Raw genomic sequence first — 14952 nt, 5'->3', positions numbered from 1 at the left:
TCTGGTGTATTCAACGACTCTCTATTTAGTGATATGCATGGTTGTCCAGTAGCTTCTAGCCTTCTAGTCTAATTCGAGTAGTTTGCTAGCAACAAGTTTCCTAATGCATGTTACAAGTTTGAATAAGATAAAGGATCAACAACAATTTAGCTATTTTTAATAACTTTGGCTATTTGATCTTCCAAGTTGCTAGTTGTAAAAGATTCTCATTTTTTTTCATGAAAAAATATCATGTTAACATGACTCAATTGGTTGTGCTTGGTGTATTACGAGCTAATATGCAAGAATTAGTATTGTGATGATTATATATTTTTCCAATTGTTGGTAATTATAACACATGATCATTCATTAAGTATGCTTTGTTTAGTGCTCGTGCATTCAAAAAAGTCGACTAGAATTGACTAACTACATGGATGGTGATGTCCCATGGTGGCAACTCAACATATATTGCAAAAGATTGAAATCATGTCAAATACAATAATTATGCAATTTGCTAAGAGGAGTGGATCAAGCTAAAGATCAAGAGTGTTGGACACTTGACACAAAGATATAACTATGACAATATGTATTTTGCCTAGATTTGTAAGGATGCAAGCGAAATTGATGAATGGTCGGAAGGGTGGGTGGGTGTATGTAAATGTTAACATTTATCATCAATGTTGACGTAGTAATTAATGGGGCAACATCTTCAAATCCTCATGTGTAAGGCCATTTCAAGTTATGATACACAAACAATATCATATTGACAATAAATATTTGTTAGCATTGTTCACTAATAACATACATCTATAACAACACATTGAGGAGAATCAATGACTCGGTCTAAACGTACTAACTCACCAGTAAGTTGTAACTATTCATTAAATTGCAACTCATCATATAGTTAAAAATTAAAGAGGATTTTTGCAAAAGACTTGTAATACCATCTGGCCTGAGCTCAAGTTTATCATATCAGACATCCCTTAGAGAAATAATTCGATTTTGGCACAACAAATTCTCAACATATTTATGTATTTTTCAAACATCTTATAAAATCATAGGATTGTGGAGTGCTCTAATGCTTTAAAACGAAGGCTTGTGTAGCCATAGAAAAGAGGGAATCACGTGAATGGCATTCTTTAGAGAGGAAAAAATGACAAACTTAAACTCTTACGCCTATGATATAATGGAGTTGAGAAAGGGGGAATGCCCTAGAGTTACACATCTACTGTTCTACGTTGTGGTTCTGTTTTATACTTAGTTCTGCTTGGCCCCTAAATATTGCCCTTTTGCTTCTAACCCTTCAGAGTTAAGGCTATACATTGCCCCCTCCCAACTGACCTTTTAGGATATGAATACACCTTTAAAGTCTACGAAAGACAAATTCTGACTAAACTACCAATGGATAATGTCGAATAAGAGCATGTGTGTGTCAATGAGTAGAGCAGGTATGCGTGTGTAGAATTTCGAATTGACTTCTTTCTCCTTCCAAATAAGTGCTTACACGTACATATATTATACAACCATATGGAGAAGGCAGAGGAACGACCATGTGCGCACGGATGGATAGGCGAATGGGCCGGTTTGGTGGGCCCATCGCCACGTGGGGATTAGACCATTGGAGAGATAGAATGTATTAATTGATATACATGTATTATTGTATATACATACATACATACATATATGTATATGTATGCATATGTATGTGTAGAATGTATTAATAATTATAGGTATACATGTATTATTGTATATATATACATATATATATATACATATGTATACAGTATACGTATATGTATATGTATATGTATGTATATATGTATAACAGTATATGTATATGTATATATGTATAGTAAGACAAGGTCTTATTATTACCATTCTTAGAAGAATTAATCTTGGGTGCTAAGTTTTTGTTACTGTATCAAAGAGAATATTCCATGGATCCTATATATGTGAGGAATATTCCCTGGATCTGAGACCCACCCTACATGTCTGTGTGGGTCTGTCTTGCATCAAAATTCGCTCCTCCTGCGTTAAATTGCTTCATTCCCAATTCAGATTCCTTCACCATTTCTCATTCAGATTCTCTGTCTTCCTTTTCCGGGTTGAGTCCATTCAGTGGACTCATCACTTCACAGACAGAAGGAGAGAGAGGAACAGAGAAAAGACTTGTATAATTTTAAGGATTTTCAGAAATGGAGGACTCGATTAATGACCGAACGCCGTGGTTGGGGTCAGGGCCCTTGCAGCTTCCTATGAGCACCAAGGTATCGATCTGTCAGGTTTTTTCTCATTAGTTAAATCATGCAACTGTTTAAATATTCACTGCTAAGGGAATCAAATGTATGATTACATTAAGAAAGTAACTCAGAAAACATTAATGTAATCATACATTTGATTCCCTTAGCAGTGAATATTATATCACGGTATTGATTAATGTATGAAAGAAAATGCAGGATTTGGGAGAAAATGGTAGTACATTTCAGAGTAGTATGCGATGTGGACATACTGATTTGGTGCGTGATGAATGTGGGCGCAAAATTAGATTAGGCAGCTGGGTGCTATTCATAATGTTGGTGATTTGTTCGTGTGTACTGACAATGGGAAGAGCCCACTTGGGGATCCTGCATTGGCAGTGGCTGCACATGTCAAAATCTCAGACCAGTGCTCCGTCTTCGTCTGATATTAGTGTAGTTAGTGATTACCGCAAGATATCAATGATCAATGTGAATCAGGATGAAGAGGGCGAGGGATCGGATGGCAGTATTCGACTTATTCATGAGCCAAAGTATGCAATCACAGGAGGTGAACTGAACTACCTGGTCTTAGGGGATTGGGGAAGGAGAGGTCTCTACAATCAATCAGCAGTAGCCACTCAGGTACATAAAAGTCCCTTGCATATGGTATATATAATCTCCATCCTTTTGATTGATACTTTGGAATTGGCATATATTGATCATGCTTTGTAACATAACATGTGTACATAAGATGGGGAGGATTGGAGAACAGTTGGGTATTGAGTTTGTGATCTCTGTTGGTGACAACTTCTATGACACGGGACTTATGGGACCTGATGACCCGGCCTTCACTGCTTCATTTACCAATGTCTATACATCCTCAAGCTTGCAAACTGTCTGGTATTCAGGTATATTATTATGGTTATTGTTTTCCATAACTATAAAAAACAATTGCACAATGAAAATCATACATATATACATATATACATATATACATAGATACATAGATACATAGATACATATATACATATAGATAGATAGATAGATAGATAGATTCATTGGCATCCTTCTGTTGTACTTCACATGAATTAATACATCAGGATGTTTCCTTTTCTTTCCTTATTTTTTTTCTTCCTCATTTTGGTGCATTTTCACAGTTTTGGGTAATCATGATTACATGGGGGATGCCCTATGCCAACTGAGCAAGGAGATTGCAAAGCGTGATCCAAGGTGGTTCTGCCGAAAGGATTTCCAGCTGCATGTCCCATTATCGTGCTCTGGTGATTCCAATATGACTCATACAGAAGGTGATTTGTGAATATTGAAATATCTATCCATGTCAGTAACATAACATGTGTGTTCGGTGACAATATATACATTTATTTATGCATTCAGGTGGAGCATCATGCAGTGCCTCAGTTGATATGTTCTTCATTGACACAACACCATTCATTGATGAGTATTGGAGCCCTAATCAAACTCAGACTTTTGATTGGAGAGGACTTGCTCCACGGCCTCAGCAATTGCAATCTCAGTTGGCGGTAACAATAATACATATACATATATATGTTCATGTTTTGTTCATGTGGAAATGTTGATGTGGTCTTCGATGATTATAGAGACTTGTCGATGCTTTGGCCTCATCAAATGCGACATGGAAGATTGTATTTGGGCATCACACAATTCGGAGTGTTGGCCATCATGGAGACTTGACAGAGCTTGTGGATCAATTGCTACCCATACTAGAGGTAAGTAAAGAGTGTTTTCTTTTCTTTTCCCATTCTCTTGCCAATTAATTCTCTATAATCAGGTCAACAGTGTATAGGTATAATTATTGTGTATGCTAATTGATGAATGAATGCTAATTTCTTATGGCCAGAAATATGAAGTGGACATGTACATCAATGGCCATGATCACAATCTACAACACATCAAGCGCTCTGACAGGTGTGAACAGGACATTCTTTTTCTACATGTCAGATTAATGTTGCATATCGTCATGTCTTCTAACATGTGATGGATGGATTTGTGGTCATGCTTTAATTATCATCAGCTATTAGAATGGGTGATTGGTTTGATCACATTGTGAGAAGCTGGGTGTAACTACCTAGAGACAAGTGATCTACTCACACAGATCTTTGTTTATTATTAACGTGCGGTTTCTTTTGTGAGTCGATTTTGCAGCTCAGTGCATCTATTCACAAGTGGTGCGGGATCGAAAGCCTACAGTGGGCTGAGGCCATACACGCAGGATGGGGATGGAGTCGAATTTGCATACGATGGCCAAGGTTTTCTCAGTGTGTCGATGAGGCCACAATCTGTTGCTCTAACCTTCTATGATGTGAATGGACATGACATCTACTCTTATGATCTACAGAAGTGAAGGGAAGGAAAACCAATTAGAGGGATTTAAAACCCTAAGTAAACCATAAAGCAAGGGTATTTTGAATGTTAGATATATTAATACTTCTACAATTGCAGCAGTGTCAGCACTGTTCCTTATCCTTCTTGAGAAAATGAGTTGTATGGAGCAAATTCAATGGCTTCTTCTTTCTCCTCCATATTGCTGCACATATTAAATGTCATATTTGTATTATTATATGCTGGGACCTCTTATCCTCTTCTGGAAGTAGGAGCCAAGACTCCATTCCTGTCATGGTATTTTGTTTCTTTACTGGTTGATTTCTTATCTATCATTACCTCCATATGTCTCTCTAATGCATTGAAACTAGAACAAGCGGAACCAGCGATGAAAACCTTGGCGAGACTCAAGTTAAATGGACCCAGGGCCCTTGGTGCCCTCTGCCCTGCACCACCACTTCATCCTAAATACCTCGCGAAATGCTAAAGCCACTGAATCCCAAATTAAGCTAACTTGTTCCTAGTTTCAAATACGATGAACTAATTAAGTTGTAATAACACAAGACTTTGGAACATCCTAATTTGCTACCTCAATTGTGTGGAGTATCAACAATCAATTCCTTTTTATGAGCTGTTTTGGTGAATTGCCTTCTTTCATCATTAGATCAATGAATTGTTTTGATGTATTTGCCTTCTTTTGCTTAATGATGCTTAACAATCGCACAAGCAATTTGTCATGATGAGAGGATGAGTGGTGATGGTGTGAGGGCTGAAGCAGATAATGAGGAAACATTTTTCACTTATTTTGTTGTTATTTGCACAAGACCTTAAGCAATTTGTCATGACGAGAGGATGAGTGGTGATGCTATGAGGGCTGAAGCAGACCATGAGAGGATGAGGAAACATTTTTCACTTATATTGTTGTTATTTGCATAGGACCTTAAGCAATTTGTCATGATGATAGGATGAGTGGTGATGGTGTGAGGGCTGAAGCAAATCATGAGGGGATAAGAAAACATTGGGGGGAGGGGGGTGAAGCAGATCATGAGGGGATGCGAAACACACTAGAATCATTTTGGTGGTAAGCAACGAGATGGTTGATGTGAACCGAATGAAGCATAATTTTGTTTTGTGTTAAGGTTGAGTGAAGATGGTGTGGGGATTGAAGCAGATGGTGTGAGGTGAGGAGGACATAGATCATCTTGTTTTATAGGGAGGTTAATTACAAGTACATTTTCAATGTTCATGGAGATGAAGGCAACCCATCACGTTTTACCCCAAGCGACAGGTGCATCATGGACTGTTTTTGTGTCTTCAACTGCAATAGTTGAAGAAGATCTTGACATACAAAACATTTGCCAAATAGCAACAACTAGTGGACTGCTAGGTGATGGTGAACAACTTCAGTATATGTGGAACCAACTACAAACATGGAGTTTTTAGACTACCAACCAGGTGGACAACCAGGGTATGTTGAGTATGATTACCACCAAGATATGTATACTCTTGGACCGCAGGAATTTGTTTATATGTTGAGTATTGGTGTCGCTGGCAAAGGTTGAGAGTGTTTTCATGGATTATAATTAACCTTATCTTGCCAAAGGCCATCGTTTATATTTGGTCCTTTTTTATGATAGATACTTGTGGAGCGGAAACTATTATGTACAATTTGTAGGTTGCCTTCGGCATTGTTAATTTTAATACCAATGGCGCATATTTTTCATGGAAAAAAAAACAATCACACAAGCAAAAGGACAGGACTCCCAATATAACTTGATGATTTGAACACTCTACAAAACACTCACATATTAGGACACCATTAGCAAGCTTTGGCTTTGGCTCAATAAGGTTGATTCAAGACTCACGTCACAACTTACAAGAAATAGGTTTATTTGGAAAATTGCTAAAGCTACATCAACCAATGAAATAGAGTACAAAAGCAAAAGACGTCAATGATGAGACCTTCCTATCAAAATGTTAGACTAGATCTCCAAGAATGAATGGGCACATTTTGTGATGTTGATTTGCAAATCATTCAAAATGTTGTTGGGCTTGTTGAAGTTGTTGTGAGAGTTGGATGTGCATCTTTTATAATTGCTTCACACGATGTTTTGCATATGGATTGATGGAGGTCTCCATCTCAACTAAGAAAGACAAATTGGGACGTTGGCCAAAGATTGTAAAGAAGGGAGTTTGCGTTATAAGCATGAACAATATTATTATAAGCAAACTCTTACCATATGGAGCCAATTAACCCAATTAACCCAATTGTCTTGTTGATAGGAGATAAAACATCGTAAATAGTGCACCAAGGTTTATTAGTTCGTTTAGTCTGAGCATTGATTTTTGTATGATGCCAAAATGATAAAAATCTATAGACTGACAAAAGTTCCAAGATACATTTCCAAAAACTAGCGGTCAATTGTGAACCTAGACCATTAAAAATAGTATTTGGTAGACCAAGAAGATGAAAAACTTAAAGTAAAAGTAAGATTGTAGATTCACTTGTATTAGTTGACGAACACGGAATAAAATGTGCCATTTTTAAGAAACAATCGTCGACCACAAGAATAAAACCATATTTATGAGATTGTGGAAGTTCAAGGATAAATTTGATAGAGATCCTTTTCCATGGCCCCTCAAGTACTTGTAAGGAATGATGTAACCCACATGGTTGATGTTGATGGGCTTTGGCCCAAGAAAAAGTATCACATGAATTGATGAAGATGTGAAAGGATTTCTTATGGAAAGGCCAACGATAGTTTCTACTTATAAGCTCAATTGTTTTAGGGATTTTGAAATGGCCAACCATAGGAGAATCATGGCAACCTTATAGAATTTCTAGATGGAGCAATCAATTAGGAATGTATAACAAACCGTGTCGATATAATAACACATCATGTCTTTGAAAGACATCATAATCATGTGTACTTGATATAGATGATGGTGACGAGGAAGCCAAATGCTTAATGACATCTTGTGCTAACATATCTATCCACTAAGCTCTCATTGTCCATATAAGAGACGTGTCTTAGAGTGTTGAAAATAAGCTTGTGACTACAAGCTTCAAATGTTTTAGACCAAGAACAAGATGTAAACACTAATCAAAAGCAACCTCTCCTACCTTAGGTGTCAAATAAGATCGTTTTGAAAGTGCATTTGTTTGTCCCTATAGATATCTTGGTCAAAATTTGATTATAAAATCAGCTCGTTATAGAATTTTTGTGTACAAACGAGCTTGGTGCCGACTTAGAATCTTTGCTTATTGAAAATATTTCACAATTGGTAACAAATTTATTATTATGGTGATCTAAGTAAACAATAAATATATAAAGCAAACCTTCAAGAAAACATTACCACAATTGGAATGAATCCACAATAGGCGACAACTCATGGTCATGTATTGGATAATTGAGCTCAATTGATGAGAACTTCCGAGAATGAAACGTAATTGGATGTAATTGATGATAATCTCCTTCTTGGAATTGTGTTCAAATCATTGTCACAAGTGGTGGACGAAGTGAAAAATCATCTTGGTGACGAAAATACCAAAAACGGCTAACATCTTTCAAAGATAGGTCACAAAAGTGGCGCGGGCATCTTTCTAGAGGTAAATAAATTTGAGAGAAACTAAGTAATTACCAAAAAGGGCAATAATCTTTTAAAGACAAAAGTGGAATATCTTTCTAGAGGGACCCTAACTTGATGAAAAATGAATGAGCATCAAGCTCCTCAAATGTAGCATATGGTGGTACTCAACAATTCCCATAAATGGTTGCTTCTCCCTCCCTAAAAATTGCATGTTACTAAAGGCAATTCTACAAGAAGGCTTCTCGTCTCTTTGTTTAGAAGGCTTGTCTTTACTACTTGTAAAGACAGATTCTCTTCTTAACAAGAGGCACTAAGTGACATTACTAAGGTTTCCCAATTGTCTAGTAGGGAAGAAAGTAGTAACAGGGCATGTACCTCATCATCTAACATGAACTTGGATGATGCTAGTTAGTTTACCATCCCCATGAAAGTATTGATGTGCACCACAATGCTATCACCATTTGTGTACTTTAGCCTCACCAACTTTCTCATCAGGGAAGCTTTGTTGAGAGTATTTTTCCTTTCATACATGCCGAACAACTTATGCCACAGGTTGTGGGCATTTGTATCGTTTGCCACATGTTGACGGATGCTCACATCTATAAACTGTGTGATGGTTGCAGCGGCCTTCCTATTAAGGATTTTCCACTCAGACTCTAATACCCCTGTTGGTATTTCCTTCCTGTCTATCGGCTCATATAGATCCCTAACTATCAGAAGATCCTCCATCTTGATCTTCCAATCTGAGTACTTATGGGAGTCTGAGACTATCATTCCCGAAAAACCACTCATTTTTCCCTCCATCTAGAACCTCTCGCTCTAATACCAGTTTGAAAAGGTTAATATCCAACACAACACAAAATAAGACCGAAAACACAATGATAAAACAGAGACACAAGATTTATGTGGAAACCTTAAAACAAGAAAAAACCACGGGGACCCTATGGCTGGCAAAACTTCACTATAATCTAAGAGTGTACAAACAGATAGCAAAAACTTCCCCTAGCTTACTACGGGAAACACCAAGAATTCTTATGGTGCCACAACCTTGAGGGACGCGAAACTTATAGAGGAAAAACAATAAGGAAGGCATGGAACGACTAAACTTGTGTGGATGATGGTGCCACCCAAAACTCCTTTTAGTCCGTCGTCTGAAAACCACAATTAGTGTTTCAGCAGTCATCAACACTACTACCTTCTGCCTGCCCCTTTACTTCTTTTTTGTTCACTCATGCACTCTCTGTCTGGCTCTCTCGTTGCTTCCTATAGCTCACGCGCTCTCTGTCTCACACACTCTCTAAGAGTAATCACTACTCAACATATCATATATATATATATATATATACGTCTATTTTTCGGTCTCTTGGTTGGTTCGCCATCTAACCCTCATTTCGGTTGACTTACGACCATTCGGTCATCTTCTCCCGTCAGGAGGGACACATACATAACATAGAACATAGAGCAACCATGTGATATCCAAACCATCATTCCCCATATGAATATTGATTACGGAAATTGCAAATATTTAGAGCTAATGTTTCCACACCAATTGAGACTCAAGGTAGTCCCACAAACAATGCTTAGAACTATGATTCTTGTTGTGAATAATACCAACCACAATTGGAGGATACACCATGAACCAATAGGCAAGGTTTGATGCACAAGCAATCACTACAAATGAAGTATTTGATGTGATTTTTTTCTAACCTAGATTGTTCCCCAAAACTTGGAAAGAAACTTTGGAGAAAGACCATGTTGACTCTAATATTGAAATATCATTCGTGAAATATCCCATGAACTAGATTATATGTGTTTGATTGAAACTTTGGAAAAAGACCATGCTGATTGTAGTATTGAAATGTCATTGGTGAAATGTCCCATGAACTCGTTAATATGTGTTTTCTTAACTACACAAAACATTGGAAATTTTGAATTTGTTACTGGTAAACATATATATAGATGAATAGTTAGTTGGATCCCATGCTAGCCTAAACAAAGTCTTCTTACCATACACCCACAACTTCCAATGTGACTTTATGTCCTCTATCAAATGGGTCAATAGGCTATTTGTGATCAACATATATCCTATTACTCTTAATTTATGTTTTATTCACTTTGGTTCTCTCATAGAAAATTTGGCATACTGATATAAACATACATACATATGTGCATGCAGAAATGCAAAGAACAACCAAACGCCCTCGGATGTTGGGCTTCAAAACAAGTCGACGTGGATTAGAAAAGATTAAGAAGATAAGGGAATGTGAGCTACGTCGACTAGAAGCTATGGTTGGGGTATCTTTTACATTGGGACCACGGGCCACATCCACATCACAACCCTTTGACCTCCCGCTTCTCTTCGAGAGACTTGGATGGAAATGAAATTAGGCCTAGTTTAACATCATTTTCATTGTAGAACATGTTTTTTATGTAGAATAGTCATGTTATTTTCTCAGAACTATTTAGCTTAAACTCTATTTTTATCTTATTTTTATTTTTACTTTCGATGAATGGGTAAATATCCCATTTTTTGTAAACCATTTGTCTCATGGGCCAATTTTGGCCTTAGAAGACGTTAATATATCTCTTTCTTCTCTCTCTCTCTCTCTCTCTCTTCTTTACTTTTTGCTAAACATCATGTTTTCTCCAACGTTTTGCAAGACACAAAAGTGTTTAAGTGACATTAACACCTCATTAACTAGTAGTGTAAGGGTATGGCACACAAATATAATGCAATATACATTTTCTAGTTGTTCACTTGTGCTAGGATAATTGGATGAAATTTGGGGATGTTTGCAATTAGACTTGATCCAAATCCTGTCTTCATTCAATACATTTTTTTGAGACATACTTGCATCAATTGCAAGACTCGATGAAATAGGATTTTGAACGAGCTTTCAAAACATTGAAAATCTCACGACCATTTTGAATATCATGTTGTCAATATGCAAGGAAATTCTATAATGAAGGATGAATGACACGGTGAACCATTTTAGGGCAAGTCATGGTGTTGGCCCACTTATGTCTCTTCTACTCAAGGAAATGACCCAAGAAAATACACCTTTTGAACATTTGATCAAGCTTTGTCCATATTGTTTCTCGTAGATACACATAAGTGATGTTATTGAACAGCTTTAGTCATGTGATAGATTGAGCTTCCTCCCATATAAGCGCTTTTGGAAAGTCACATCATGCACTCCAGGCAAGCATTGATTCATCAAATAAATAACTGTATACACTAGTTTCACCCAATATGAGTGTGGCATCATGTTCTTGTTGACCATGGTGTGGATCAGTCCCATAATGTGAGGGTTCTTTCATTCAACTAAAGCATTTATCAACAAATGGAATTGGGAGAAAGTTCTTACTTTTGAAAAGAATGTCATGAACTCATCAAAATATTCTCAGTCATTGTTAGATCAAAGAAAATGAATTTTGTAGATTGTCTCTTTCTCATGGATACTCTTGAATTTACGAATGTGTGGAAACATTTCACTCTTTTAAAGCTCGTTGAGTCATCTTGCAAGTGAAGATAACATAGCACCAACATTCATAAACCATCGTTGTGTGAGGATCATCATACTTTCAAGTGATTTGTCAAGAGTCTATAACGAACCAAAGTTCATCGTTGTCCCAAATTTACTTGCTAATATGGAGTTAGCCCTAGCTATTGAGATAATATACGTATTGCACTTACAGGTCGTCCCTTATTTCCCTTAAGGTTCTTGTTCCTTGGTGTTATTATTGAGCATACTAAACATGTTTTTGGATCTCACAACAGCTTTGGACGCTAATGCTAAGATGGATACCTAGATCCTTAGATAAGGTAGTCCATGATGACTCTCAAATCCTTCGAAGTTATGGAGAGATTGTGATAACTTTGTTGGGTTTACCAACCTCATGTGCTCTAGGCAAGTTAAGTGACTCTCCATCAACCCAACCTCAAATCTATATGGAATTCAACATGTGTGCATGGATAGTTTGAGGAAAGTTTTAAAAAAACCCTTGGTATCCTAGTTATGACCTCAAGCATATATTTGTAATCCCCCTTGTGATTTCCTCTAGGTTTTGTGTCTTCACCAACAATATTGTGTCCAACATCTTGGTTTCCTCCTAACCATCCAATCCTTCTCACTCATATGTGTGCCACAAGCTCTTATTATTACAATTGCAAGTGAGGATTCCCACAAAGAAAAAAGTTATCGTCACTTAGGCATGCAATTCTCTCAAGGAGAGAGAGAGAGAGAGATAGATAGAGAGAGAGAGAGAGTATATTAATAGTCAACAGTAACCATGGAGAGAACTCAACTCATTTTGATTAGAGCTATTGTTATGAGAAGCCTGAAAAGAGGCATATATATTCCTTGTGTAGTGAGAGTGAGAGTGGAGTCCTTTTATTATTGGCCTTATCCCCCCTACTTAAGGTAGGGAGGGATTCAAGTCTAATGTATGTTTGTTTGTTTTTGTGCGAATTAATACTCTTCGCCTTCGTCCTCGCCATCGCCCTCGGTGGAGTCGGCGCCGACCTCCTCGAAGTCCTTCTCGAGGGCCGCGAGGTCCTCGCGCGCCTCCGAGAACTCTCCTTCCTCCATGCCTTCTCCCACATACCAATGCACGAACGCGCGTTTGGCGTACATTAGGTCGAACTTGTGGTCGAGGCGCGAGAAGACCTCGGCGATGCTCGTGGAGTTGGAGATCATGCACACTGCGCGTTGCACCTTGGCCAAGTCCCCACCGGGCACCACCGTGGGCGGCTGGTAGTTGATCCCGCACTTGAACCCCGTGGGGCACCAGTCCACGAACTGGATCGTGCGCTTCGTCTTGATCGTCCCGACCGACGCGTTCACATCCTTGGGCACGACGTCCCCCCGGTACATCATGCAGCACGCCATGTACTTCCCGTGCCTCGGGTCACACTTGGCCATCATTGAGGCCGGCTCGAACGCGCTGTTCGTGATCTCCGCCACTGAGAGCTGCTCGTGGTACGCCTTCTCGGCCGAGATGACCGGGGCGTACGATGAGAGCATGAAGTGGATGCGTGGGTACGGCACGAGGTTCGTCTGGAACTCGGTGATGTCCACGTTGAGCGCACCATCAAAGCGGAGGGATGCCGTGAGAGACGAGATCACCTGGAGAGAGAGAGAGAGCCGCCATTCGGTTAGTGATTCACGGTTATGTACAATGATGAGGATGATCGGCTAGGTACTTGGGATAGATGGATGGAGGGGAATTGGGCCTTCATGACAAACCAAATAAAGTGATGCAATGTATGTGTGTGATTGATTGATTGATTTGATTTGATACGATACAGTACGATGATAATCATCATTGGCTAGGTACTTCGGATGGATGGATGGATGGATGAATGGATGGAGGGGAATTGGGCCTTAATGGCAAACCAAATGAAGTGATGCAATGTATGTATGATATTGATTGATTGATTCGATTCGATGCGATACGATACGATGCGATACAATATGATATGATGATGATGATCATCGGCAATGTGCTTGGGATGGATGGATAGATGGGGGGGAATTGGGACGTAGTCGCAAACCAAATGAAGTGATGTAGTGTGTGATTGATTGAGTGATTTGATTTGATTTGATTACCTGTGAGACTAGGCGGTTGAGATTAGTGTAAGTCGGGCGTTCGATGTCGAGCGAGCGGCGGCATATGTCGTAGATAGCCTCGTTGTCGAGCATTACGGCTACGTCCGTGTGCTCCAGCAAGGAATGTGTCGACAGCACGCTGTTGTAGGGCTCCACCACTGCATTTGAGACTTGTGGGGATGGGTAGACAGTGAACCCGAGCTTCGATTTCTTCCCATAGTCCACGGAGAGCCGCTCCAACAACAAGGACCCGAGCCCGGAGCCCGTGCCGCCCCCCACCGCGTGGAACACCAGGAATCCCTGCAGGCCCGTGCAGTTGTCCGCGAGCTTCCGGATCCGGTCCAGGCACAAGTCCACGATCTCCTTCCCGACTGCGAATTTTGGTCAAATCCGACATTATTCGATCAACATATGATAATGTGTGGGGGGGAGGGAGGGGCAATTCGCGGGAAACCGATTACAATGGATTAGTATAACTAATTTTGGAAGGGGAAAATGGAGGACGATAATTTTACTTGTGTAATGGCCTCGGGCGAAGTTGTTGGCGGCATCTTCTTTGCCGCTGATGAGTTGCTCGGGATGGAATAACTGGCGGTACGTGCCTGTCCGGACCTCGTCGATCACGGTGGGCTCGAGGTCGAGGAACACGGAGCGCGGGACGTGCTTCCCGGCCCCCGTCTCACTGAAGAACGTGTTGAATGCGTCGTCGCCCCCGCCCACGGTCTTATCACTCGGCATTTGCCCATCAGGCTGCACAAAAACAAACAAAACAAAACAAAACAAAACAACAAGGAGATTACATGTTTTATTGTTAGTAAAAAAAAAACGAATATAACAAGGAGATGCGGGATCTTGATCCATTGATCGATCGATTAAAGTAAAGGAAGGAGGGGGCGAGACATTGGGAACGGAAATGCCGCCGAGGTTTTCATGGGACCAAAGGGGGAAGCAATAGATGGATTAGATAGATTAGATTAGATTAGATTAGATTAGATTAGATTAGATTAGATAGATGGAGGGGGATTAGAAGGAACCATAACCATAACCATAATTATAACCATAACCCGCCGATGACTTACCTGAATGCCGTGCTCGAGGCAGTAGAGTTCCCAGCAGGCATTGCCCATCTGGATGCCAGCCTGACCGATGTGGATGGAGATGCACTCTCTCAT

General features: G+C 39.4%; 2 protein-coding genes across 2 annotated transcripts; one reads left to right on the top strand and one right to left on the bottom strand.

Annotated features, from left to right (window-relative positions):
- Positions 1–2103: 2103 nt before the first annotated feature.
- On the top strand, positions 2104–4808 carry LOC147861694 (purple acid phosphatase 4-like). The gene is made up of 8 exons (XM_087322846.1): positions 2104–2246; positions 2436–2858; positions 2968–3124; positions 3374–3523; positions 3612–3757; positions 3836–3964; positions 4096–4163; positions 4401–4808. Exons 1-8 carry the CDS (start codon positions 2175–2177, stop codon positions 4597–4599), a joined length of 1344 nt encoding a protein of 447 aa, XP_087178972.1. The 5' UTR covers positions 2104–2174; the 3' UTR covers positions 4600–4808.
- Positions 4809–12639: 7831 nt separating this feature from the next.
- LOC147861693 (tubulin alpha chain-like) lies at positions 12640–14952 on the bottom strand. The gene is made up of 4 exons (XM_087322895.1): positions 14860–14952; positions 14296–14530; positions 13781–14151; positions 12640–13297 (listed from the first exon to the last, which is right to left on the bottom strand). Exons 1-4 carry the CDS (start codon positions 14950–14952, stop codon positions 12641–12643), a joined length of 1356 nt encoding a protein of 451 aa, XP_087179021.1. The 3' UTR covers position 12640.

Source organism: Azolla caroliniana, unplaced genomic scaffold, assembly GCF_043228905.1.
Source record: "Azolla caroliniana isolate FFs.n. ecotype wild unplaced genomic scaffold, voAzoCaro1.0.p SCAF_7, whole genome shotgun sequence".
Classification (NCBI taxonomy): Eukaryota; Viridiplantae; Streptophyta; class Polypodiopsida; order Salviniales; family Salviniaceae; genus Azolla; species Azolla caroliniana.
Note: the sequence above shows the minus strand (reverse complement) of the source record. Positions and strands in the feature narration are given on the sequence as shown.